General features: G+C 38.6%; 1 protein-coding gene across 1 annotated transcript in view; it reads left to right on the top strand.

Moving 5' to 3' along the window:
• Positions 1–12,613, top strand: part of LOC126428293 (aprataxin and PNK-like factor) — an 88,045-nt gene extending 75,432 nt beyond the window's left edge. Inside the window, exon 5 of the mRNA XM_050090210.1 lies at positions 12,246–12,613. Coding sequence (XP_049946167.1) covers positions 12,246–12,445 — 200 coding nt within the window. The 3' untranslated portion in view covers positions 12,446–12,613. The remainder of the gene's footprint in view (positions 1–12,245) is intronic.
• Positions 12,614–23,986: the final 11,373 nt, after the last annotated feature.

Below are 23,986 nucleotides of genomic sequence, written 5' to 3'. Positions count from 1 at the left end.
AGAAAAAGTGGGAGTCAGAAAGTGCAAGATTGGGGCTGTACAGGAAGTGCTCAAACTGCTCCCAACCGAATTGTTGAATATGATTTTGAGTGATCCTCTGCAAAATGGGGCCTTCAGTTGTCATGAAGCAACAAAGTGCTTTGACTGAGCATTCCGCGCCTTTTGTTTTGAATTATGTGCTAAAGTTTCATCAGTGTTTCACAGTATTGTACCATATTGACGCTTCACCTCTGGGAAGGAACTCTAAACAGAACCCCCAGCGTGTCCCAGACCACAATGTACATGAGTTTTTGTGCTGACAATGTTATTTTGAAATTATTATTATTCTTTCCTGTCTCAGACGTTATGTCTGGTTAAAAATGGAAAGTGACGCGGACCTTCATCAAGCCGGACCTTCATCAAGCGTGACTTCCTTTTAACTATACGATATATGTTACACTGCATTTAGGAACTTTCGGGTAATTGAACATGTATCAATAATTACAGATTTCTGTAGTTGTATATATATGTTTGGATGTAGCTGTATTGCGTTGATGTACTGGTGGATATTGTGTGGTATGACTCCTGTAGTTGATAGTATAATTATTGGTATGATGTCAACTTTATCCTGATGCCACATGTCTTTGACTTCCTCAGCCAGTTGGATGTATTTTTCAATTTTTTCTCCTGTTTTCTTATGTATATTTGTTGTATTGGGTATGGATATTTCGATTAGTTGTGTTAATTTCTTCTTTTTATTGGTAAGTATGATGTCAGGTTTGTTATGTGGTGTTTTACCTGTTATAATGGTTCTGTTCCAGTATAATTTGTATTCATCATTCTCCAGTACATTTTGTGGTGCATACCTGTATGTGGGAACGTGTTGTTTTATTAGTTTATGTTGTATGGCAAGTTGTTGATGTATTATTTTTGCTACATTGTCATGTCTTCTGAGGTATTCTGTATTTGCTAGTATTGTACATCCGCTTGTGATGTGATCTACTGTTTCTATTTGTTGTTTGCAAAGTCTGCATTTATCTATTGTGGTATTGGGATCTTTAATAATATGCTTGCTGTAATATCTGGTGTTTATTGTTTGATCCTGTATTGCAATCATGAATCCTTCTGTCACACTGTATGTATTGCCTTTTCTTAGCCATGTGTTGGATGCGTCTTGATCGATGTGTGGCTGTGTTAGATGATACGGGTGCTTGCCATGTAGTGTTTTCTTTTTCCAATTTACTTTCTTCGTGTCTGTTGATGTTATGTGATCTAAAGGGTTGTAGAAGTGGTTATGAAATTCCAATGGTGTAGCCGATGTATTTATATGAGTGATTGCTTTGTGTATTTTGCTAGTTTCTGCTCGTTCTATAAAGAATTTTCTTAAATTGTCTACCTGTCCATAATGTAGGTTTTTTATGTCGATAAATCCCCTTCCTCCTTCCTTTCTGCTTAATGTGAATCTTTCTGTTGCTGAAGGTATGTGATGTATTCTATATTTGTGGCATTGTGATCGTGTAAGTGTATTGAGTGCTTCTAGGTCTGTGTTACTCCATTTCTCTACTCCAAATGAGTACGTTAGTATTGGTATAGCATAGGTATTTATAGCTTTTGTCTTGTTTCTTGCTGTCAATTCTGTTTTCAGTATTTTTGTTAGTCTTTGTCTATATTTTTCTTTTAGTTCTTCTTTAATATTTGTATTATCTATTCCTATTTTTTGGCTGTATCCTAGATATTTATTGGCATCTGTTTTTTCCATCACTTCTATGCAGTTGCTGTGGTTATCCAATATGTAGTCTTCTTGTTTAGTGTGTTTTCCCTTGACTATGGTATTTTTCTTACATTTGTCTGTTCCAAAAGCCATATTTATATCATTGCTGAATACTTCTGTTATCTTTAGTAATTGATTGAGTTGTTGATTTGTTGCCACCAGTAGTTTTAGATCATCCATGTATAGCAAATGTGTGATTTTGTGTTGGTATGTTCCAGTAATATTGTATCCATAATTTGTATTATTTAGCATGTTGGATAGTGGGTTCAGAGCAAGGCAGAACCAGAAAGGACTTAATGAGTCTCCTTGGTATATACCATGCTTAATCTGTATTGGCTGTGATGTGATATTATTTGAATTTGTTTGGATCTTAAGTGTGGCTTTCCAATTTTTCATTACTATGTTTAGGAACTGTATCAATTTAGGATCTACTTTGTATACTTCCAATATTTGTAGTAACCATGAGTGGGGTACACTATTGAAAGCTTTTCAGTAATCAATGTATGCGTAGTGTAGGGACCTTTGTTTAGTTTTAGCTTGATATGTCACCTCTACATCTATTATCAGTTGCTCTTTACATCCTCGTGCTCCTTTGCAACAGCCTTTTTGTTCTTCATTTATAATTTTGTTCTGTGTTGTATGTGTCATTAATTTCTGTGTAATGTCTGAAGTTAATATTTTGTATATTGTTGGTAGGCATGTTATGGGGTGATATTTTGCTGGGTTTGCTGTGTCTGCTTGATCTTTAGGTTTCAGATAAGTTATTCCATGTGTGAGTATATCAGGGAAAGTGTATGGGTCTGCAATGTAACTGTTAAATAATTTAATAGAGGGAAACATTCTACGTGGGAAAAATATATCTAAAAACAAAGATGATGAGACTTACCAAACAAAAGCACTGGCAGGTCGATAGACACACAAACAAACACAAACATACACACAAAATTCAAGCTTTTGCAACAAACGGTTGCTTCATCAGGAAAGAGGGAAGGAGAGGGAAAGACGAAAGGATGTGGGTTTTAAGGGAGAGGGTAAGGAGTCATTCCAATCCCGGGAGCGGAAAGACTTACCTTAGGGGGAAAAAAGGACAGGTATACACTCGCACACACACACATATCCATCTGCACATGATGTGCGGATAACAGAACATGAGGTGTCGGTTAACTTCATCTGACCATCTCATCCTCTGTCTTTGTTTTCCTTCTAGAGTGGTTGCAGGAAGCATATCCTGCAAGACACCTCTATTTGAATTTAAATCATTTTCCATGTGGCTAGCAGTGTCATTACCATTGTGTACGGGCATAGGGTTCAAAGTGTCGTCCCCGACCATGACATCGCTTGTCCGAGGCTTCATTAGTTCTGTCCTGAACCAACTAATCACACTAAAAGGGGGGTTAGCCCTATTAGTGATTTGTTCTTTTCATCGCCTTTTACGACTGGCAGAACATACCGGAATTTGGAGGGAGGGATTGTCAGTGCCTCCACTCCATTGACTGTTACTTTGATTGTGGAGCGACATGACAAACACAGTTTCATCACCGGTCACAATTCTGTTTAACAATTCATCTCCCTCAGGACTATATCGGGTAAGAAATGCCAAAGCACTGTTAAGTTGCTTTGTTTTGTGGACATCTGTAAGCATTTTCGGAATCCAACAGGTAAACATTTTGTGAAAATTTGTGATATGTGACAATTTTATGCAAAACAGTTTTTGAAATTTGTGGAAACTCATTGCAAAGCATTGTTGCTGAGAACCTTCTGTTTTCACAAATTTTCTGATTCACTTTCTCAACCAAACCATCACTGACAACAGAAGACCACTCGCTACGTGTTTCGTTAAGAACATTCATTCATCCATCATTGAATTGAATTGTCTCACCCACTTTCTCACAGTTCCGTTAGTCATTATATTTTCACCACAAATTTCTACAAGCTGACAATGAATTTCCGTGTGTTCAAAAACCATATTAAGAAAACATTTCACACTCGGTAGACGCAGAGATTGTCTTAAACATTTTGAACAGTCGTGAATTAATTCTAACACAGTGCAATCTGGCTGTAATGGCATCAGTAGAAAGACAGTGAGCCAGAGAGAGGAGTGCAAATGTGTGGGAACTGCAACACTAGTGCTGTGGTGCTGGTAGAACAAAACAGTACTTACTCTCCAGACACATTTTGTATTTACAGCCTAATCTCAGGAACTACTGTAAGAATTTTGATCTGATTTTGACTAGTAGACAGAATGATTCAAGAAGAAGATTCATGTATATAATGTATAAATTATTTCATGGAAATTAGCTGAACTATTATGAATTTAAGTCCACCGCCACTGTGAAAACAATGGCATTGCCATGTACCCATGTAGAAGTACAGCCACTGCAACTCTGAACTGCTGTGAAGTGTGAGGAGAACCCTATTTAGGTCTTATGGTATAGTGTGTGCTTGAAGACAGAAGAGCTGAGTAGTTCCAGGCAGTGTGTAATTAGACTGTGTCAGTGTGTCTTTTAATTTACTTTTAAATTTGTTGTGTTTGTTTACAGAGCTTGGCTCATCAACTTGTGATACATTCTGGTGACAAATCTTTCCTTCTTGTCAGCAATGTCTATCACAGTGAGCACTCCCTTAGCTGCATCCAGTTGCTCAGTAAATCCGTGGAATCGCAATTAATGTGACTGACTTTGTACAGGAGTCTTTTACTCCACTATGGAACCCAGAATGTAAGCAAGATGTTGACCAGCTGTGCCATAAATTCATACTAGAGCCTTTAAAACAGTGCCATTGGAAAACCACACTTCATTGCAGTGGTGGTACTCGGACCGTGGGCTACCTTTCTGATGGTTGGTTACACTCCTATACTGTTCTCTATTTTCTCAAAATGCTGCTCTTTCAGTCTGTGGAATAGAAGGAAGATTTGAGGACAAGTTCTGGAGAATAAAGGGCACTGATGCAGCATGGAGATGTTTCTCATCCTCAGAAATTTATTAAAGGATCTCCTTTTTGAAAATGTCACTTTTCCTACCAGTAATTACGTGTTACGGAAACAAGGTTCACTAAATGTCTGCTTTTGGGTGTTCAGCTGAATCATTGATTCCATTTTGTTGGCTGACCCATTCGTCTTCTTCAGATATTAAAAAGATGAGTTCAGCACACTGAGAAGTTGACCTTTTGGGTGGAGATTGTCCAATTTGGGTGCATTGTGGAACATCTCATGTGATTTCTCATGTTTTCTGGGCGTGATTAATTAACTGTGTGATTCTGTTCTGATGGCTGGGTCAGTAATCAAAATGATATCAAAAGCTTGACAGAACACGCGAAAGTGCACTATTAATTGATTGCACTGAGATAACCTGAGAGAGCAGTGAGATTCATGTTTGAATTGTCTCCAAAAAAAAGAGAACCACTTCCACATTACAGTCATTCAGTCTCTGAGATAGGTGTTTAGCAACCAATTTTGCACGATCTTTTCTCATTAGTAATTCATTTACATGTGGCAGTGTTAGTTAAATTGATCTGTTCTGCAATGATTTTGACCAAGAGACATTAGACAATGATCAAACAATGGAAAAGCCAGGATGGAATGTAACAATATTATGAGAAGAAAAGTTGCTGAGTCGCAGGTAGGCACAACAAAAAGATTCTCACAATTATAGCTTTCGACCAGTAAGGCCTTCTTTAACGATCTCTCTCTCACACACACACACACACACACACACACACACACACACACACACACACACACACACACAAAACTCACACAAATGACTGGCAGTTGTGTGTGTGTGTTTGTGTGTTGTTGAAGAAGACCTTAATGGCCAAAAGCTATAATTGTGAGAGTCTTCTTGTTGTGCCTATCTGCGACTCAGCATCTCCACTATATGGTAAGATGAAAGGCAATGGTTGAGATGGTGGTGTAGGATGTCAGTGGAGTCCAACTGTATAGGCTGAGGTTTCTTGTGCTATCTATAAACCAATGTGGCAAACATTAGGACGGACCGTTATAATAGGCCACAGCTGATTTCTTTCTCCATAACTTACTTGACTGAATCTGTCCTTGGGCCCTTGCACACTCACTGTTGGCCTTAGACCCTAATCTTCTTTCACCTCCTTCTTCCCATCATTTTTGCTGTTAGGCAGTATAAGATTGTTGCCTCTGTCAGTGTATTGATAAGTCCTGGGTGTTGATACCAAATGATGTTGAATAGCAGTAAGACACTGGACTCATCTGACCATCCAGTTTTAGGTCCTCTGCAACTTCCCTTTAATACTGAAGGAATGTCAGCACAGTTCCTCAGTGAGGGCATGGCCAATTTCCTTCCCCAGTCAGAGATCATGCTCTGTCATAATGACCTCATCATCAGTAGGTGTTAAACTCTAATATTCCTTTCTTTTGATTTTGATTATCATCTTCTGTGAGTTTTGTTTCTTACTGGTTCATAAACATATGAAAATACATCAAAGCATCTGAAAACTGGAACTGTATGAACCTTAATCTTCATGTGATTGCTGGAGTTTCGCAAATGTTTCACTTGTGCTGTAGTCTAGGTTGTTATAAAAATACAATAGCACACAGTTGCTTGAAATTGCTTTCATTCTGATCACACTAGAAACTTCTTTTAAGACTTTGAGGTTCAGCCACTTACAAAAATTTTGCACCTGGGGAGGGGGGGATAAAAACTGGAGGATTTACTTTTATCTTTGTTTTGGCTCTTTGTAGTTTACAAATTTTACAATAATCTGCACCTACATCTACGTACATACATACATACATACTCACTCGCTCCACAAGCCACCTTGAGGTACATGGAGAAGGGTACCTTGTACCACTACTAGTAACTTCCTTTCCTGTTCCACTCGCAAATAGAGCGAGGGAAAAACAGCTGTTGACATACCTCTGTATGAGCCCTAATTTCTCTTATCTTAATTTCATGGTCCTTACATGAAATGTACATCGACAGCAGAAGAATCATTCTGCAGTCAGCTTCAAATGCTGATTCTTTACATTTTCTCGGTAGTATTTTGTGAAACAGAAAGTAATGTCTGACAGACAGAATGGACACCACACATATACACAGCGTAAGTAGAGTTGTGCTAAACTGCATATGACTGCCTACTACTGTCATTCATGGCATGCACAAGGTCAGCAATGAACATTGGAGAAGCAGTATGTCTGCAAACTGAGACAGTGAAACAGTGGATGGGCCACCGAGTGTGTGCTGCCTTATGGTCTTGGGAGCAGTTCAGCTGTTACATGTTGGTGCTTTTCTTCAGTAGAAATGAGAGAGTGCACCATTTTGAACCAGAAAATAAGGCAGTTGAAATGGGATAATGCTTGTTACAGTGACACATTCAGAAGGCAGCTCAAACTTGTTGTATGAACGAAGCACTTGGCACTTATCTCAAATAGAATTTTACTGCTTTGTGACAACACAGACTGCCACACAGCACTGTATAAGAAGAATGCACCTCTTTATTTGAAACTTAAGGTGTTAAAATACCAGTTGCAGAGCTCAGAACTGGTGCCATCAGATTGTCATTTGCTTGGATCTTTTTTAAAGAATATTTGTGTTGTTGGATGTTTTTTTAAGCTCATGAAAGCTGTGAAAAGGTAGATGTGACCTGTGTCACACTTTTCTGCACCTCGTCCCCCCTTTTCTGGTATCCTCAACCTCATGTACAGATGGAAAAAAACACACTGTAAAGCAGAGTAACAATCACTTGCTTAAGCATCTTTGCACAAGAGTTCTAGTAAAATTTCTGTTATATAATATCCTATCCTTATGCTATCTTATATATGCTTGAAATCACTCAAGTATGGGGACAATCTAGAGTAATATGAAATGCAGAAGTACATACTTCAACAGCCAAGATCACTAATTATACAGGGTGTTTCAAAATGAACATACTGGTTTTAAGGCATTGTAGCATTTATTACGTTCAACTTACAATTGTAAATAATACACCAAGTGAAAGAGCAACTCGAACAGTTTTCTTTGTATACCTGTGTGCAATGGGAAGAGTATGGAATGACAAAGAGTGACTGAAAAACATGTTGAACGAGTGCGAGTCTTTCACACTTAGCCCCAAGAAATATCCCTGCAGAAAGTTTATGGGCCTTTCTTTTTTGGTTAATCAACTGTAACTGGTGTTTCATATTTTGATGTGCTACAGCTATGGCCCATGCCTCAATAGGAAAAAGCTTAACAACACATCTTTATTTGGGAGCAAGATAGTGCACCGCCTCACTGGCATAACTCAGTATGCGACTGGTTAAACGACATTGTATGCGACCAGTGGACTGGGTGCAAGGGGCCCTGTTGACACAGCATTTTATGTGTTACCTCCACATTCACACGTGATCTGATGTGATCGTGTGTATGTGCCTCCGATACCAGCTGATCTATCCTGCTTTAGAAACAATGTTATTGCAACAGTTACTCCTGACACATAGATCAAGATTTTGGAACAACTCACTTATCGACACTATGTGTCATTAGTGTTCACGCTGAATAATTGTAAGAAAAACTGTTTGTGTTTCTCTTTCATTTGGTGTGTTATTTATAATTGTGAGGTGAATGTAATATGTGCTACAAAGCCTTAAAACCCGTATGTTCATGTTGCAACACCCTGCAATTTAATTTTTGATGACCTGGTTTGGCAAATCTAAGTTGCCATCATTGGCTCTGTAAAACATACAGGTCAAAAATACAAGCATAATCAGGTTGGATTGATAGGCTGGGGCATAAATTTACCCAAGATGGATATATAGAACTTACTTTATGCAAATACAGCTGAATAAATGTCCATCATCTGTGTAATATGTAGTGTCAAGATGTAACACATCGTTCCAGGAACATGAAGAAAGTGATACATCAGCAGGTCAGTAATACAATAACATTTACATAAAATATCATGCACGTTATACCAATTGCACAAGCTGACATTCACATAACAGTTGAAAGATGACAGAATCACAAGTCAAAGAGAAAGATTCTATGAATTACCAGCAGGTGGCATGGCAGTAGTAAACATACAGAAATACAATCATAACATATAAAGCATAAGGAAGAAGTTACATCCACGGAGTACACAAAACAATGCAATATACACTACTGGTCAAAAGTTTTTGATCACTTATCAGGGACTGATGACCTCAGATGTTAAGTCCCATAGTGCTTAGAGCCAAGCCATTTGATCACCCATCACAACTATGGATCTGCGATTAAAGGAGATTTAGGTCTGAATATTCTATCATATCCCCTGTCTGATAATAAAGTAAGTATAAAGATGTAAAGACTAACCACCCCTGTTGTGTATTTGACTGGTTTTTCACATAGAAGAATGTTGATGAGTATCCATGACAACACTGACATGCCTTTACATAAGATGGTTGCATTTGAATAGGTCTATTACTTTTGACTGTCTGTGTAGCAATCGGTTCGCATCAGTTTGCAGCATATTGTGATTGTCTAGCAGTGTGTTTGTATACCTGATCAGGTTCATACCATATTACCTCCTAACAGGACAGAAGCAGGAGATTGGAATTGGAAAACTTGCAGTAATTGTAGTCCTGCTTCGCAAATGTTATTCTAGTGGGATAATAGCAACAAAAGTTTGCATAGTCACGTCTAAAGTGGTGTATCTATTGCAGTAGTTCGAGGAAACTGGTGCCAATGCAAGTGTTTTGTGATCTGGGAGAACCTGAGTAACACCATACGAGGAAGATAGGTTCATACGTGTATTGAGTAAATGTCAGAGGACGTGTACTGCACCTGAAACTCATGAGGAAGTAAATAGTATGCGAGCTGGTGCAATCTCTGTCTCAACATGCAATGCCGTGTTCATGAACAAGGTTTAAAGAGGTGCATAGCGGCCAAAAAACCTTTATTACACAAACAAAGTGAAAAAATGACTATGGACACAGCAATATAAAAACTGAAGTGTGCAGTAATGGTCCAAAATGTTATTCACAGATGAATCTTGTGTTTGAAGTGTTTGGAAGCCACGTAAATGTTTGATTGTCAACTTTGTGGAGAACATATGAAGGGTCAGTGTGTAATGCCAACGGTGAAGCACGATGGATTGCCGGTCGCGGTGTGGTGGTGTTTCATGGGTGATAAAGTTGGTGATCAATTGAGAATTAATGGAACATTAAAGAAGAAAGGATGTCTGCTTGGGGGATGGGGACCAAACAGCAAGGTCATCAGTGCCAGAAGAAGGAGGGATATCACAGGATACTGATCAACAGTGCACTTCCATCTGGCAGCAGGCTTATATTCATTGTAGGTTTGCTCTGCAGAAGAGCAATCATCTCAAACATGCTTCTAAATTGTGCAAAAGGTGTGTCAGTAGAAAAGGGAAATATGGCAAACCAAGGAATGTGATTTGGCCAAGTCAGTCATCTGATTTAAATCGCTTTAAACTTTTATGGTATGAACTCAACAGGAAGGTCACAAAACTAATATAATCTAATGTTGAAGATCTATGGAATAATTTACAATGGTTTTGGTCTGCAATATGTGCAAAAAGACTATAAACTCTTACAGAATGCCAAGAATTTGTGCGGCTGTTCTGAATGCAAAGGCTGGATCCTTTGAAGAGGCTAAAATCTAAAACATATTTATTGTGTTTAATGATAAGAGAGAGAAAATATTTATTTTGTTGGTCTATTTGATTTACTTTATTTCAATGAACAAACATATCATACAAAGTTTCTGCCATGGGTGATTGAAAACTTTTGACTGATAGTGTACACAGTTTTGTATGGAGTCACATGAGCTGCATAAAACAGACTGTTGTATACTGGAATGACAAAATTTGTTTTACAAAAAAAGTCAATGTTTTAAAAATTGCTTTCATTTTAGATTTACAATTTTTATAACAATTTAAGAGGAAGTATTGTTTATCAACTATATTACCCTACAGCGTATATAGTCAAAACATCCATAAGGTAAGGTCAATCGACATTCAAATGATGAGAGTACAGAAAGAATGGACAAAGTACATGACATGTATGTAGGTAATAAAAGGGAACAAATATTGCGTTCTTAAAATACCATATACAGATCACTGTATTGCAAATTATTTGTATACACTTACTCATTACTTAATTTCTAGTCTTACTAGTAGTTTATTACACCAAGAGTAGACCTCAACCACCACATTATTGTAGCATCTAGACCATGTGTTGTACAGTTGTTGATCTACAGTATTATGATTTGTATATGGTATTTTAAGAATGAAGTATTTTTATTAAAAAAAATTAAAAAACTGTAAAATGAGTTTTGCTGTTCCGTTACACTCTTGTTTGGATTATGTGGTTAATGTAATTACATACAAAATTGTGTATATTGCATTTTTTGTGTACTCCTTGGATGTAACTCCTTCCTTACGCTTTATATGTTACGATTGTATTTCTGTATGTTTACTACTGCAATGCCACCTGCTGATAGTTCATAACATTTTTGCCTTCACCTTTGACTTTTGATTCTCACTAGCCTTTCATCTGTTGTGTGACTATGAGCATGTGCAGTCATTGCAACATGGCATAATATTTTATGTAAATCTTGATGTGTTTTTGAGATGCTAATGTATCACTTCCTTCAGTACTGCACACATGATGGAGTTTTGTTGAAATATATTTGCACAAGATATGTTGTATATGTCCATGTTGTGCAAATGTGTACCTTATATCTGACCTCATTATGCTTGTATTTTCAGTTTACATGCTATACAGATCCAATGATGGCAACTTAGATTTGCCAACACTGGTCATCGTAACTGAAACAATAATTATCAATCTTGACTCTTGAAGTTTTGGCTTTTGTATTTCATATATCTGTTAACAGATAGGAATTTTTGAAGAAAATACCTGCCTTTAGCTTCTCTCCCCTGAAGGCTTCAAATCCCTACATAGTCAAGTTTCCAGTGAAAATTGCACTGTTGTCAGAAATAAACAAATTATCCTCAGTTGTAATGAAATAAAATGACCTTAGCACTTTAGCAGTGAGCTGAACACAAGTAATAAATAGAAGAAAATGTACATGTTTGATAACAAAATGAAGCAATGGAAATCTAGGGTGGGATAACAATGTGGAAAGGATAGATTGTTACTTAGCATGTGTGTGTGAGTTGTGCTTGTGTGAATCTGTGTGTGTTCTCTTTGTGTGATGAAGTACTTAAACTGAAAGCTGAATATTTCTAGCAGTATTTTTTATTGTGCCTGCCTGTAACTCCATGCCTCCTCTCTACCATTTCCAGATTGCTGATTACAAAATGAGGTATTATGTGTTAAATGCTTATGAGGAAATTAAGTACATATTTGTAAGATAGAAAAGGCATTATTGGCTTTCAGTAGGTTATCAAGCCAATGAATTCCATGATTATTTCTCCTCCCATATTTCAGCAACTGTTCTCTTGTTTTATAGATGTAATTTGGTTGTAGTATCATTTAATTATATTGTCTCTAAAGTAGCTACATAGATTATACCACTTTTAGCTCCAAAAGATGCCGATGAGAATTCAGAAGAAGATGAATACGACTATGACGACCCATTCTTGAACGATGCCAGCTCAGACGATTACGAACCTACCGATTCCGGTTCCGATGTCTCCGCATCCGAGGGTGAAGAAGAGCAGGATTTGAAGAGAATGGAAAAGGAGGCTAAGAGGTTTGTCCGAGGCAAGCGGAAACACTGAAACTGTTTAATTTGCTAGAGTACAAATTTTTACCATCAGTTATTTACCGTATCAGAAATTGTCTTGTATAGAAAGAGTGCTTTGTCAAACAGTTTTGTCGTGTCTTTTGTAGTACAAACTTGTATTGATATTTTGTCTAAAATAATATTTGCAATTATATATTTTTATGGAAGCATAATTTTCAAATAGTGTAATTATTTAACACCTGAATAAGAAGAGTGTTAAGGATAATTACAGCACTGGCCACAAAAGCTACAAGGGTTGTCCAATAAGTAAGTTCCCCTGTATTATTTCTCTGTAAAATGAACTTGCCCCTGACATGTAACGGCTGGTGACTTTGACTGGTATGTCTTGAGAACTTGAGAACACAAATACCTGCTTATGATGCATACTGCAGCATCTTATCCGTATGCTGCCAGCTAGCATGAAGTTACCACTGGAAAGCATGTACGTTTGTGATCTGCACTCTGTTTTCCTTTTTTCTCCTCCCGCTGCAAAACAACTATCTGCTGTCGATATCTGTCAGGAGTTAACCTCGATTTATGGGGAAGGCTGCATGACCATTTGAACGGTTTTGTGAATGGGTGCGAAGATGTGGATGACGAATGTCACACAGGGTAGGGGAGGGGGGGGGCACTATAGGGACATGAGATGTTGCCATTATTGTAATTCACAATACTGTGGAGGAAGATTGTCACATTACCGTTGACAGCATCCTAATGTAGCTACCTCCTGAGGCTACAATTGGATGTGTATCCATTACAAAGGTTCTGACGAACCATATTTATCACAGCACAGTCTCTGCAAGATGGATGTCATTGTTGCTGAGTGATGTGCACAAGCAAGCAATGGATTCAGTCAGAATGTTTCTGGAAATATGTCAGAGAGAGGAAGATCTGCTCTTCAAGCAGCTTGTCTCTAGGGACGAGACCTGAATCTATCATTCAATTTCGGAGAAAAAATGTTTGGGGCATATTGTGGAAGAAAGCTGGTGAAAGTGTAAAGATCACACCCTTGTCAGGGAAAGTTATGGCAACCATCTTTTGCGTCTGTCAGGGATTTTGCTTCTTCACTACCTGCCTTGCAGCACCATAATGAATGCAGATAGGTACTGTAATGTGTTGAGGAATTTGTGAGCTGTTATCAAAAGAAAATGCCCTGGACTTTTGTCTCACAAAGTTCTCTTCCTTCGTGACGATGCTCGGCCTCGCACAGCTCGGATGACCCAGGCAGAACTCGGAAGATTCGAATAGGAAGACGAGGAAGTGTTCCCGTGGCCTCCATATTAACCCCCAAGTGATTCTGACACATTTCCCCAACTCAGACATCAGGCATTGACAGTGAACAGCTGGTTACGAGCACAGGACCTGACCTAGTATAACACTGGTTTGGAAAAATTTGTGTCACATTATCAAAAAACCTTGCAAAACATGGCAACTATGTAGAAAAGTAACAGAATCATTTTACATTTCAACATGATAAACTGTGTGTAAAGTTTTTTTTAATGAATAAGCATACTTAATTGTTGTTGTTGTTGTGTTCTTCAGTCCTGAAACTGGTTTGATGCAGCTCTCCATGCTACTCTATCCTGTGCAAGCTTCTTCATCTCCCTGTACCTACTGAAACCTACATCCTTCTGAATCTGCTTAGTGTATTCATCTCTTGGTCTCCCTCTACGATTTTTACCCTCCGCGCTGCCCTCCAATACTAAATTGGTGATTCCATGATGCCTCAAAACATGTCCTACCAACCGATCCCTTCTTCTAGTCAAGTTGTGCCACAAACTCCTCTTCTCTCCAATTCTATTCAGTACCTCCTCATTGGTTATGTGATCTACCCATCTAATCTTGAGCATTCTTCCGTAGCACCACATTTCGAAAGCTTCTATTCTCTTCTTGTCCAAATTATTTATCGTCCACATTTCACTTCCATACATGGCTACACTCCATACAAATACTTTCATAAACGACTTCCTGACACTTAAATCTATACTCGATGTTAACAAATTTCTCTTCTTCAGAAATACTTTCCTTGCCATTGCCAGTCTACATTTTATATCCTCTCTACTTCGACCATCATCAGTTATTTTGTTCCCCAAATAGCAAAACTCCTTTACTACTTTAAGTGTCTCATTTCCTAATCTAATTCCCTCAGCATCACCTGACTTAATTCGACTACATTCCATAATTATTGGACTCTATTTATACTTTGAACTTGATAACTGAACGCCTCTGCATTATTGAAAAGTTAATAACTTGCAATCAGTTCATTGAGGCACAAAATACACAACAGGATGGCAGTACTGCAGTTTGCCATTGATAAAGTAAGTCATTTTCTATAAAGTAGCAGCGTATTATGCCCATTAGCTTTTCCCATTTTTACTAATAATGGAAGCACATGGTCACCTATTTTACTCAGCCTTTAATTGTATGAGGGGCATTAAATAAGTAACGCAACTTTTTTTTTAATATAGAGATTGGTTTAATTCAGAATTCCAAATACCATACTGTTCCTCACTCTTTTGGCTACAATAACCTATTTTACAATATAATCTCCATTCAGTGCAAAAATCTTACACCACCTCAGTGGGAGGACCCGTTTGCCCACATGGTACCACTCTACTGGGTAACATCAGAGCCAATGTCTTGGTGCATCAGTAACCTCCCTGTCATCCTCCCACTGCTTGCCACGGAGTGTGTCTTTCCTCGGACCAAATGAATGGAAGTTGGAAGGTGCGAGATCTGGGCTGTAGGGTGGATGTGGAAGAACAGTCCGATGACGTTTTGTGAGCTCCTCCCAGGTGCGCAGACTTGTGTGAGATCTTGCGTTGTACAAGACAAAGAGAAATTCGATTGCACTGCTGTGGTGACAAACACGCTGAAGTTGTTTCTTCAATTTCCTGAGTGTAGCACAATAAGAGTTGATTGTTGTGCCATGGAAGGAGGACATGAAATAGAATGACCCCTTCAGAGTCCCAGAAAACTGTTGTCATGGCTTTTTTGGTGCTAAGGGTGTCGATTGTCAATTTGAACTATTTGAGGGGGGGGGGGGGGGGGGGTGACACAAATTGCCATTCTGCACAAATTGCCATTCTGTTTTCAGTTCAAAGTGATGAACCCACATTCTGTTGCCTGTACCAGTGTTTGAAAACAAAATTATGACGATCAGCCTTGTAATTTACAAGCAATTCTGCACAGATGAGTCCTTGCTGCTGTTTATAGTCTTCTTTAGGTGACAAGGAACCCAGTGGGCTCACACCTTTGAGGACCCAAATGGTGGATGAGTGTGTCCGCACTACCGACGGAGACATCCAGTTGCCCTTCGAATGAGTGTCTGCTCGTTTCAACATTGCAGGAGTCACGGCTGTGTGAGGCCGACAGGCACACGGGAGATCTGACAAGTTTCCACGACCTTGTTGCGATGGTGGCACGTGCCTCACCCGATGACTCACTGTGCTTTTGTTCGCTGCCAGGTCTGTGTTGACATGCTGCAAGCACTTTTGAATATCTGCAATGCTCTGGTCTTCCACCAAAAGAAGCTCAGTGACAGCTCTCTGCGTGAAATGCACCTCTGTTATAGACGCCATTTGGAAAGCTCCGAGTAGTGCCACCATTTACTGGAACTTCACGAAAATATAGGGGCTGCAATTTCACAGTGTCTCACAACAAATCCCATATTTTTTCAATGTAAATTGGCTGATAAAAAAAGTGTGTTGCATTGCTTCTGAACACCTCTCATAGTACCTACTTAGATGTAATAAACGCCAATCTAGTACAATGCATTTCTCAGGTTTTTTCATGAAGTCTAGTTTAAAGGTTTTATGAGGCTGTGGAATACAGTAGCAGAGTATGAGCTGTCGAGCAGCAACGTAGTGCAGCTGGCTAAGGCTGTAGGCTGGAAATCTACCTGGATGGACCCATTCACGTAATTTTCTCCCCCTAATCTTTCATCAAACACTTGTGTATCTCTTTTCTTCAGAAAGGAAAAATAACACATTGCACGACCAAAAAAAGTGAAACACCCAGAAGTGGAAGAAGAAACAGAACGAAGCTTCACAGGTTTAGAGGGTATGTGGTGTTATTACACTGATGAAAATATCAAATCAAATTTACAAAGAATGTGGTGGTATGAGCTCATTTATCAGCGTGAATTTGCATACACTCTGGCCACTGCACCCTCTCCTGAAGCGATCTGGCCCACAAATACTATAACTGGTCCCCGATATCCTGGATACCGGCAATGTGGTGGAGTTGACGTCCGAGCTGGTACCGCACGTGTTCTGTCGGACACAGATCGGGGGAGCTAACTGACCACGGAAGTAGGCAGGCAGTTCGTAAAGACATGTGACTTATAGGTGAGCATTGCCCTTTAGAAAAATGGCATCACAATACTATCCCATAGGAGAAGGCTGACCAGATTTCAAAGAGAAAAAACTGGGACACTTATGTTTATTCTTTATACTTAATTTCATTACTACATTTATGCCTACATTTCTTGTCACTTACTGTGATATTTTGAAATCGGTAATAGGCCTATGAAAATGCAGCATCTGAAATACCCACAGCAAGAATGTATTTCTTCATCTTGTGAATTGTAATGCAACATGTAGATATAGTTTCTGCAATGTTTAGTTACTCACTAGGTACTTAGGAACAATTTGTTAGTTCGAAAACTACGTAATATTGCTAATATTACTAATATTAAAGATTTCATTTGACTGCAGACTGTTATGGTTGGTTGGTTTGGGTTATAAATGGATCAAACTACAGTGTCATCAGTCCCTTACTGTTAGGGAAAGCGTGCATAGGTGACAAACACTATTCGATAAGCACTGCTAACACTCGGCACATCACTCACATTCGTCACAAAATTAACTTATGTATGGTGGCAGGCCCGTTAGAAGAAATGGTTAAAGTGATGCACCTTTATATCTCCTTAGGTTTTAGTTTTACTTGTCTCAAGGGCCATATAGTAGAAGGTAAGCAAGTTAGAGATGGGGGTAGGTAATGCCTACACTTTTCTTTTCAACATATCTCTTACACTTTCTTTAGGCATAAGGTGAGTTAAACTAAATGTGATAGTCTTATACATATATTTCTATACCATTCTATTTCTAGGAAACTTGTTTTTCACAAATGTTTAATTAAATGAGAGATATTATTGCTCGCATTTTGTTTCTTGACTAAAAACTGGGACATTTATGTATCCCAAAAGATTTTCTCAGAACACCAGGACATTTATGTGAAAACCTTCTATTGATGATTTTGAACCTAGAGTTTCCATTGTAATTGTAACTCTGTCATTTACGTACTTGCTGATGGTGTGTACATGTACAAAGTTACACTGACACTCAACCGTGTCTTCCGGGTGCTTTGCTTTCCTTCTCAGACAGTGTAGCAATGATAAATCATTATGGATTATTTGTAGCTATGTATAACAAAGAATTGTGATGAAATAGTAATTTGCTCATTGTTACACTCATTAGTGTACATAAATACAGTGTATTTTATTCAAAGCAGTATGACTTTACCGTGAGATATGCATATACAGTTTTCAGTATAATCTTGATGAAATGGACCTTTACTTACTGATACATTTGTGTATGTATCATAACTACAGTGTTTATTTTTTAAAGCAAGACTACTTTAGCCTGTGCTCTCATACTGTATTCGACAGGCTCGTATAACTTTGAACCTCAGTTTCTTGAAACTGTTTGAGAAGCGCATTGTATGGAGCAACTTCTGTTAGTGTAAGTTGTCAGGTTTCAGACTTAATGGAAGGCTTTCTCTGCATTGATTTTATTTTGTGCGTATTGGTGTTTGATCTACATACCATGCACCCTGCATTATATTACATTGGTGGTGCATCTGCTATTGTGTAAGTATGCACAGAGTACATAGTAGATGATATCAGAACATAAAAACACAGTCTTTGTCGGTATAGAAAATAGAATTATGTATTTTGGTATGGTTCTCAACCCACTGTTCAAAAATATGTTTTACAATCTAGGACTCCCTTTACTGAATACCCCAAGTAACTTTTCACATGAAATTGTTTGTGACTATTAAATGTTACATGTAAGACAAGTCAGTAGCACCAGTCTCTGTCATTCAGGATTTTGATGTGTACCAGTCACCCTAGTTGGAGGTGACTTTAACCTGCCAACTATAGACTGGGATGTCTATGGATTCATTGTGGGGGGTACAGACAGACAGTCATCGAAATACTTTTGAGCACGTTTCCTGAAAATTACCTTGAGCAGCTAGCTCGGCAGCCCACATTCAATGGAAATATCTTAGACTTTGTAGCTACAACTAGGCTGGACCTTATCAACAATGTCAGTATACAAATGGGGATTAGCAATCATGATGTCATTATAGCAACTATGATTGTGAAAATTAATAAATCAGTCAAGAAGGCTAAGAGAGTGTTTCTGCTAGACAGAGCAGATAACCAGTTATTAACATCTTTCTTAGACAGTGAAATGGCATCACTTGGTATCAGTAAGATGTAGAGGAATTATGGGCAAAGTTTAAGCAGATTGTAAATCATCATCTGGAGAGTTACATGCCTAGTAAGTGGATAAAGGATGGAAAAAACCCACCATGGTTTAATAAGGAATTTTGTAAGGTGCTGTGGAAGCAGGGGCTATTGCACTCCAGGCTCAAATGGGGACACACAAACAACAATGAGCGAAGCTTAGTGGTGATTCGTGCATGTGTGAAAAGATCTATATGTGAAGTATACAACTACCACTGACACACCTTAGCAAAAGATACGGCAGAGAACGCGAGAAAATTCTGGTCGTACGTAAAATCGTTTAATGGGTCTAAGGCTACCATTCGGTCCCTTGTTGGCCAGTCTGGTGTGGCAGTTGAAGATAGCAAAACAAAAGCTGAAGTTTTAAATTTCATGTTTAAAAAATCGTTCACAAGAAGAACTGTACAAACATACCGTTGGAGGGACGCCCTTATGAACAACATAGAAATAAGCATTCTTGGTGTAGAGAAGCAGCGTAAAGATTTGGAAACAAATAAATCATGAGGTGCGGATGGAATCCCAGTTCGATTTGGCAAAGAATACTCTATGACATTGGCTCCTTACCTGACTTGCATTTATCACGAATCCCTCACCCGGCACAAAGTTCTAAGTGGCTGGAAGTAAGTGCAGGTGACTCCAATATATAAGAATGGTAAAAGAACAGACCTGCAAAATTACAGACAAATATCCCTAACTTCTGTTTGCTGCAGAATCATTGAACACATTCTCAGTTCAAATATAACAAACTTTCTTAAGGATAACAAGCTTATGTCAACAAATCATCACGATATTAGAAAGCATTGCTCTTACGAAACTTAGCTTTCCCTTTTCCCAAATGATATACTGAGAACTGTGGAAGAAGGGCAGCACACAGATTCCATATTTCTAGATATCCAGAAAGCATTTGACACGGTGCCCAATTGCAGGCTGTTAACGAAGGTACGAGCGTATGGAATAAGTTCACAGATACGTGAGTGGCTCAAAGACTTCTTAAATAATAAAACCCAGTATGTTGTCCTTGATGGCGAGTGTTCATCAGAGACAAGGTTATCGCCAGGAGTGCCCCAGAAAAGTGTGATAGGACCACTGTTGTTCTTTATATACATAAATTATTTGGCAGACAGGGTGGACAGCAGTCTGCAGTTGTTTACTGATGATGGCCTGGTGTACGGTAATGTGTCGAAGTTGAGTGACTGTCAGAAGATGCAAGACAAATTAGACAAAATTTCCAGTTGGTGTGATGAATGGCAGCTAGCCCTAAATGAGGAAAAATGTAAGTTAATGTGGATGAATTGGAAGAATAAGCCTGTAATGTTCAGATACAGTATTGCTAGTGTCCAACTTGACACAGTCAAGTCATTTAAATAACTGGTTGTAATACTGCAAAGTGATACGAGGTAGAATGAGCATGTGAAAAGTGTGGTAGGGAAGGCAAATAGTTGACTTCGGTTTATTGGGAGAGTTTTAGGAAAGAGTGGTTCACCTGTAATGGCGGCCGCATATGGACACTGGTGCAATCTATTCTTGAGTACTGCTTGATTGTTTGGGATCCGTAGAAGGTCGGATTGAAGGAAGACATTGAAGCAATTCAGAGGAGGGCTCCTAGACTTGTTACCAGTAGGTTTGAACAAAACTTAAGTGTTACAGAGATGCTTCGGGAACTCAAATTGGAATCCATGGAGGGAAGACGGCATTCTCTTTGGGAAGCACCATTGAGAAAATTTAGAGGACCGGCATTTGAAGCTGATTACCGAATGATTCTGCTCCCACCAACATACATCACAGGTAAGGACCAAGAAGATAAGGTATGAGAAATTAGGGCTCATGCGGATGTGTACAGTCAGTCATTTTTCCCGCCCTCTGTTTGGGAGTGGAATAGGAGTGGAAATGACAAGTAGTGGTACAGGGTACCATCCACCATGCACCTTACGGTGGCTTGCAGAGTATCCATGTAGATGTAGATGTAGATTGACAGTTAGTTGAACATAGAATGATACAGAAACCTTTAAATCCTAATTAGCGTGCATTAAAGTGTATAACACAGAAATTTACAGAAAAACTACTATTTTATTAATCTAGATCACTATATAAAGACAAGAAGTTATTTAATGTTGTTTCCAAAAATCTCGAATATTTCTTGACCAATTTACTTCACATTTTTACATAATACTCTAATAAACATCCCGACAGGGATAGGTTATATATTGTTTTAAACAAGAATGTACAGGTTTTTCTCTTATAACTGGAAGCGAGAAAGAAAATACTATCTCTGATTTACTGTGAAAATGTGTGCTTTCCTTTTCTTTCTTGCAGTAGTTGCTTCAACATCATTATTTCACATAGTTTCAGTCTGCACATGGGAATCATTACAAAGTTTCAGACTATTCAAATTGTGTAGTATTGTTATAATCATATAAAGATAAGCTATAAATACAACCTTCCCATATATACAAGTTTTCTGTTAACCAGTGCGAGGAATAGGACAAAACAGCACATTGTTATTTATACAGTTTTTGTCTAAAATTATATGTAAACAATATAAAGGGTGGGGCAAATACAATTTGTCAAGACAAGTGGATATGATTGAATGTGAATGTATGCCCTGTAACCACATCCCGTGTATGCCCGCCACATGATCCACATCAGTTCAGAGCATATTTGGGGCTGTGTCCCTGTGAGTGGAGCAATACAAAGGGGATGATGGTACTCACAGTGGAGCAGCAGGTGTTCGTTATGGAAAGCTATGTGACAAAAGTCGTGGAAATGGTGTAGTCAGTTGTTTGCTGAGAAGTCTAATGGAGTCAAAGTGCCAGCAAAGAGTACATGCAATACTTCGTCCGAAAACAGCATCAGACAGGACCCATTTTTAACAAGTCAAAAAATATTCTGAAACACGCCACCACAAGACAATGTTGCTGTAGTTCACCAGAAAATGCTTCAGAGTCCTACCAAATCAACCTGACACCTGTCACAAGAGACCATCACATCACATGTATCGTGCAGACAAATAGTCCACTTGGACCTGCACTTGGATCCCTACCAAATGTCTGTTGTTCATGCATTAAAATCAGATGCTCCTCAATGCCTCCAGTTTTGTGAGTGGCTGTTCACTGAGATAACAACAAACAGCTTGGACATGGATATGTTCTTTATGTCTAATGAAGCCTTGTTTCACCTGAGTCTTTATGTCAACTCACAGTATCACATGTTCTGGACAGTGGAGAATCTGCTTAACTTCCACAAAACACCATTGCACCATCAGAAAATTGGGGTTTGGTGTGCAGTGCCTACATGCTGTGTTATTGGTCCTATCTTTTCTCATCAGATGCTGGCTTCGGCACATTACATTGCCAACATTTTGAAATGATTTATGGCAGCATTAATGGAGAAGGAAAAGACCTACAGTTAGCTCCAACAGCATGTAGCAACTGCCCATACAGCCAGCCAAACCTTGGAGCACATATACACAATCTTCATGCCTAACAGTGTTGTTAGCAGAGGTCAATCTGCTTGCAGCCCTAGCTGGCCACCCAGGTCACCTGATCTGTCGGTGGGGAGCCCTCAAGTCTAAGGTGTATCACAACAATCCTCATAGTCTTCAAGAACTGCAGCAAAAAATTTTGGACAAGATTGCAGCAATTCCAGCAGTCCTGCTTCGATCTGCCTTCAGAAACTTGCTGACCAGGGCCCAAAAGTGCCGAGAAATGAATGGTGGCCACTTTTAACATGCGCTATAGTCAGGTTACTACTGTACTTCCTTTCCTCTGCTATGTTTCTTTGTACCCTGGAACTCTGTTCTCCAGGCCACTTTTATTTGCCCCACCCTGTATATGGGAGAAATAATTTGGCTAACAGTTCAAATGCTATCATAGTTAAAATCAACTATGAGAAGAAAGTAAACTGCACATTTTCACAGCACAGCATTTTCTTTCTCTCTGTTGATTTCAAAACAAAAACTATATATTATTGTTTATGAAAAAATATGTAGCTTATGTCTGTCTGAATGTTTATTAGAGTATCGCGTAAAAATTTGAAGTAAAACAGTGAACATCTTTTTGAGATATTTTTCATTCATATTCTGCATGATCTATTACAATTTTGAGTTCCATACCTTCAAATTGGACGAAGTCAAAACAAGTACCCCAAATTTGCATCCTGGCACATTTACCACAGATACCCAAGATTAGGGCATATATTCAATTCCCTTACATATTTAGCAATTGGAAAGCATTGCTGGGTTCACTAGTGTAATATAAAGTAGTTTGGATGGTTTAAGAAATAATCTTGAACAAAAAATAGTGAACAGGTGCTAATAACTCCACAATAGTTGAGTCTCTTTTCGCTCCACTAATGTCTTCCTCATCCATTTTAAAGATGTTCTCATCATCAATAACAAATTTCATTGATATTACTTCCACCTCAGAAAATGGTTGCTATGATACACATCCGTTTGCAAACAAAGCATAATTCCACTTTCAGCCAAAAAGCATCACCAGCACAAAGTCCTTAACAATAAATGTTTCACAATTTGTGATTTCACACATTTCTTCCTCTGATTTTTCATTTAATTCAACAGCATCCAGTTTGTCTCCAGTCCTCCCAATCTTCTGAACTTACAGAGCTTTTATATTCACATCTTGTCTTTCTTAATGGTTTTTCTTCATTCTTTTCTTGGCTCTTTATTCTTTCTCCATAGTTCTCCTTTTTTCTCTTCATCTTTTTTTGTATAGTTTGCTTACCATGCCTCAGAAGTTACTACTGATGGAATTTTTTGTGTGTTTTCTTGGTTTGGTGGTTGTTTTGGGCCACAAGACAGCCTTTTTTGAAATGTGAAGGTATTTCTGTCTGAAGAGCATTTTTCAGTATCAGTGGCCCAGACTCCAAACTAGCCACACTAGTCTGTCCCGGGTACTTTGGAGAACTAGCAAATGTATTTTTGAGAAGGCTGAGGTCAATGAAATTAGTCAGTTTGTTGTTGTAACTTTGAGGGGTGCTCTAATG

The sequence above is a fragment of the Schistocerca serialis genome, chromosome 12 (assembly GCF_023864345.2).
Source record: "Schistocerca serialis cubense isolate TAMUIC-IGC-003099 chromosome 12, iqSchSeri2.2, whole genome shotgun sequence".
NCBI lineage: Eukaryota > Metazoa > Arthropoda > Insecta > Orthoptera > Acrididae > Schistocerca > Schistocerca serialis.
The sequence above is the reverse complement of the archived record's forward strand: the minus strand, read 5'-3'. Positions and strand labels throughout refer to the sequence as shown.